The following is a 4804-nucleotide window of genomic DNA, read 5'->3' on the forward strand; positions in this document are numbered from 1 at the left end:
ATATATATATATATATATATATATATATATATATATATATATATATATATATATATATATATATATATATATATATATATATATATATATATATATATATATATATATATATATATATATATATATATATATATATATATCACTACTAGATAAAAGACTTGTTGCAACGGTTAAGGACCGTTGCTGTAGGGCTAAAAAGCGTTGCTAAAAACTTTTTGCGACGGTTACAAACCGTTGTATTTTCTGCCGTTGCAAAAAGTCTTTTACAACGGTTAATGCCACCTTTTTGCAACGAGTGCATCTTGTTTGGTAGTAACCGTTGCCAAAAGTCTTTTGCAACGGTTTCTTGCATCTTTTGCAACGGTAGCAGTTGACTGTTGCCAAAGATACAATCTTTTGGCAACAGTTTCTCTTGGTCGCACAAGACCGTTGCAAAAGGTCTTTTGCAACACCAACCTATATAAATAAATCGTTGCAAAAAGTCTTTAATGAAAAAGCTAAGCAAATGATAATTTTAATAATTTATAGCATAAGATGTAATTAGAAATTTGATTACAAATATTATAGTTAAGAAATTTACACGATTAACTTGTTATATCAAAAACTAAGGATCAATTCTTCCATAACCTAGTGCAACCAAATATTCACCTATACATCATTACGTCTAAAAAGTATCGAACAAACAAGTTCACAAAATGTTTCCAAAAGCCACACAAAATTCTAAATATGTTCTTTTACGGCTCAATTTCATCATCATTTTCCACCTCCTTGTCATCAGCTGCTTCACCATTTTCCTATGTTAAAAAAAAAATCAATAATCAACCAAAATGAACTGAATTAAGAAAGCATTTAAAAAAGAGACAAATATGATACAGGAGCTTTCAGGTCAACTATATCATAAATGAAAGAATGAGATTAGACAGAATATAATAGATGAATAAGAAGGGAGAAACAAAGTGAATAGAGAGAAACAGAGAGAATAGAGAAAAGAAGCACAAAAGCAGAAACATAAACTTACCAGATAGTTGTTCGATTGTGCTCCTGTAGAGTTATGCTCATTGGATTCGATGTATAGAGGATTACCATTGCTTCCACTCCTTGACATTGAAGGAAGCACAATCTTCACACCAGGGTTAGCTTCAAGTAGCTTTTGAAGATCAGGGTTAGCTTGCAACACTTGATCCATAACTTGTGATTGCATGATTTGTAAGTACGCTTCAGGAAAGATGTAGCTTGAGCTTTTGCCTCCGTTCTTCAAAACAGTATTGGTAACACCTTTGCCAAATGTTCGCACACGCCCGCTATGCTCTGGTTTCTTGATCACGTCGCCATAAGGATCTTTATGGTTAGATCCTTCACCTTGTTGAGATTGTATTGCCTTCATTTGCTCCTATAAATGTGTGAAAAGTTATGTTAAATGAAACGGAGGAAGTAATAGATATACAACTAATCTGAATTAATTTGACACCATGGATCTATACAAAATTTGTCAAATTGGAACCCATCATCATAGCTAATACTTGATCTTACCACGAAATCGTATAGCAAAAACCATATACTTTCTCATGATACAGCAGAAAAAAGAAATTAAATTTTCAGATCAGCACCCCTTGATCTAGTGCTAATGATAACAACTTCCATTCATGATAAACTAATATACATTCTCTTGCAAATAACGGATTGATAATAAATGAAATGTTCTGAGACTAGGGCTGCCATCAGAGATCTCAAAAAATTGTGCCAACAAGATGACATGTATGGTACACAGCTAGAACAGCTTACTGATTTTCAAAATGTGCTAACCAGCCACAGAAAAAATCCTATTCCACACACAAAATCATCAAAAATGATCCAGTTCCAGAATTTAAGGATGAAAAAAGGAGAAATTAATACTTTCAATGTCTAATCCTGTCAAAAATCTTTCCATAAGGGCATCTTGCCGATAGTTTGAAAGCAAATGTAAATTTTCAGCAAGGAAGGTCGCCAAGGACAAAGTGTGCCTCAATTCAAAAGAATACAATTCTAATTAGAGATGAACTAGCAAATTGATTAGGTCCTGCATACACTTAAACTGATATTTATTCTTGAAGAGTAGATATGTTGGTCCATGTATCATTAAAGCGGGTTAAAATGTTAAAACAGATCAGACTTGTCAACATTTGGCATTGCTGTTCAGCAAATTACCATCAAGCAGTCTTATATAGCAAGCTTAGGATTCCTCAGAAGAAGTTATCAGAGGGTAACCTCACATTTTGCTCTTATTCTTGGGTCCTTTGGGTTCTACACACTACTCATATATGCTAGTACTAATCATCTACCTTAATCAATCATCATAGTATTCATATACAAAATTGTCACACATAACCATCAAATCAATCAAACAATATAGAAAAGAGAGAAAAAAGAAGAGTCAAAAATTGGATGGACCGGAAACAGACTGATGAACCAAAAGAATTGGTTGTCATCACTTCTTTTAAGCAGCTAGAGTACCATAAGCAGTTTTGAAACAACAATGCCTACCCCAAGTGAAACTATCAATTCAGAAGTATGGTTTCAGGAAAAACACGCGACATCTAGAAACTAAAAAACATCGTTGAAAGAAAGAGATTGTATTGTAATTTGTAAAGAAAGTAAAATACGTACAATATTTGCTTCTATTTCATCAAAGCTTATTTTGTATGACTTCCCGGGCTTCCTTTTCCTTGATTCGATGTACACCTTTGCTTTTGACGGATCTTCTTTTTTTGGATCTTGTTGTTTCTATTGACAATTTAAATGAATGATTAGTTTAGAAATAATGTCTAAAGTATGTGAAAAAAAAGGTTTTATCTTATGCATATGGTTACCAGTTGTTCACGAGTGTATGCATATGATGTTGGCCCGATGGTGTGCATGTCACTCGCTAATTGTCGATTGCTACGATTTATTTCACTTTCTTCCTATTGGATTTTAGAATAAAAAAAAATTGAAGTCAATATTTTAACATAACAAACTTGAACAGTAAATATTTGTGAGCAATTACTCTTCAACACTTACTTGAGTTCCCTCATCATCCCAATAGTGCAAGAGTTGTTTAAATTGGCTTTCAGGAATTGTATTTGGACGATTCTTCCACCTTTCTTCGTAAGTTGCATATGGATAGTAGTATAATGCCTTACTCCTATATTTCCAACCTTTCCACTGACAACCAATAGTTTCTAATGCCCAATCCTTTCCTTCAGATGAAACCAAGTACTTCCTCTGCATGCAAAGTTTTGCAGGTTATATGAGAAAGAAGCTAAAATATGAGAGTTTAATCAGGCTCATTTTGGATACATAATTTTAATTAATACAACAGCACATAATTTTAAATAACACTTACTTGCACATAATTCTAAATCTGCCTACCAAACAACCACATTTAATTAGAAACAAAACTTATAAGCAAATTGCACAAAATAGCTCTTCAAAGCAAGAAAGACTAACACAATCACATACTTGAAAAAACCCATTACATTAGTCTGAACAACTTTTTACAGTAATCAAAGTTCCACTAAAACACACAAAACATTAGCCACCAAAAACCTACACATTACTGCATTCATATTGATCAGTCCTATATACAACCAAAACCAATAGTTAAGTGCAAAAGAATTACCACCATATTTCTCAAACACATCTGAGCTTATGCCAAAGAACAACAGGTTGACCAGGGCACCTCTTAAGCTTGAACTCATACACCAAATTCTTACAAGCCCCTCTCTTCTCCTCATAACTAACAACAAACATTCCCTATCTTAAGCATGATCTAAAGCTTCCTAATGACAAAAGAAACAAAATTCGTCGCTTTTAGAGGTCTAGATTGCTTATACAAGATCAATACTAAACTAGCGATTACTTCAACTTTATTTGGAAAAAAAAAATCAAAATACCAATAGCATAATTACAAGTTATTAACTTTGCCTATACAGCACGAAATTTTTATTCTGTTGAATTGCTGGGACATTTTTCAGAAAAGGGGGGAAAATTCACACTCCTTTTTCATCTTTTAAAATTCACAAAAGTTAGGGTTTCATCATGACAATTACCTTCGATTGGCGAAGCTAGGTTGGTTGTCGAGCGAGGTAGAAAAAATGGCGAGATATGTCAGGGAAATAAAACTTGAGCAATGAAACCCAAAACCACCCATTCACCAATGAAATCCCCAAAGCCGACCCACAAAAGCCACGGCGATGGAGGAGGAATGAGGGAGAGCCGCCGCGGTTTGATTTCTGGCAGTGATAGCTAGCGATGGTGGAATGAGGATTGAGGAAGAGGGTTGATTTGCGGTGGTGGACTGGTGAAGTTGAGAGGGTGAGGAGAGAGAACGGGAAGAATTAGGGGAAGAGAGAGAAAGAGCATGAGGGAGAAAATAAGAAAGAAGATTAGATTAGAGGCTTTGATGATTAAACCAATGAAAATTTGACATGTGTACAATTAACCGGTTATTGCAGGTAAAAACAGGTCAAGGTCCAATAATAAATTAAAACGTTTAAAGGTGGGTTTGTTTTGTAATAATCAAAAGGAGGGTTTAATATTTTCAGGCCACTAAAAGGTGGGATTTATAATACTCTTGACCCACACCCAACCCATTTAATTAAACAGGTCAAGACCCTTGACCCACACCTGACCCATTTAATTAGTATGGTGAGTTACTTGAATAATTAGCCTCGTATTTAATGACCTGTCTTAGTATTGGTTAGTTACTTGAATGAATAGCCCCGTGCGATACATGATTTCAACAAATGAAATTTGAATATATAATTTGAAATTTTGTTAGAATTAA

General features: G+C 34.0%; 1 protein-coding gene across 1 annotated transcript; it reads right to left on the reverse strand.

Moving 5' to 3' along the window:
* Positions 1–531: 531 nt before the first annotated feature.
* LOC130801938 (uncharacterized) lies at positions 532–3937 on the reverse strand. Its single transcript, XM_057665894.1, has 5 exons — positions 3037–3937; positions 2847–2939; positions 2644–2760; positions 1019–1390; positions 532–794 (listed from the first exon to the last, which is right to left on the reverse strand). Exons 1-5 carry the CDS (start codon positions 3244–3246, stop codon positions 735–737), a joined length of 852 nt encoding a protein of 283 aa, XP_057521877.1. The 5' UTR covers positions 3247–3937; the 3' UTR covers positions 532–734.
* Between the last annotated feature and the right edge of the window lie 867 nt (positions 3938–4804).

This window comes from Amaranthus tricolor, chromosome 15, assembly GCF_026212465.1.
Source record: "Amaranthus tricolor cultivar Red isolate AtriRed21 chromosome 15, ASM2621246v1, whole genome shotgun sequence".
Lineage (NCBI taxonomy): Eukaryota > Viridiplantae > Streptophyta > Magnoliopsida > Caryophyllales > Amaranthaceae > Amaranthus > Amaranthus tricolor.

Excerpts from the sequence above, each read along its gene's own strand:
- LOC130801938 (XM_057665894.1), bottom strand. The coding sequence starts at position 3,246 with ATGCAGAGGAAGTACTTGGTTTCATCTGAAGGAAAGGATTGGGCATTA. Across the intron at positions 2,940-3,036 it reads GGGATGATGAGGGAACTCAA|GAAGAAAGTGAAATAAATCG; the intron begins GTAAGTGTTGAA and ends AAAATCCAATAG. Across the intron at positions 2,761-2,846 it reads CATACACTCGTGAACAACTG|AAACAACAAGATCCAAAAAA; the intron begins GTAACCATATGC and ends AATTGTCAATAG.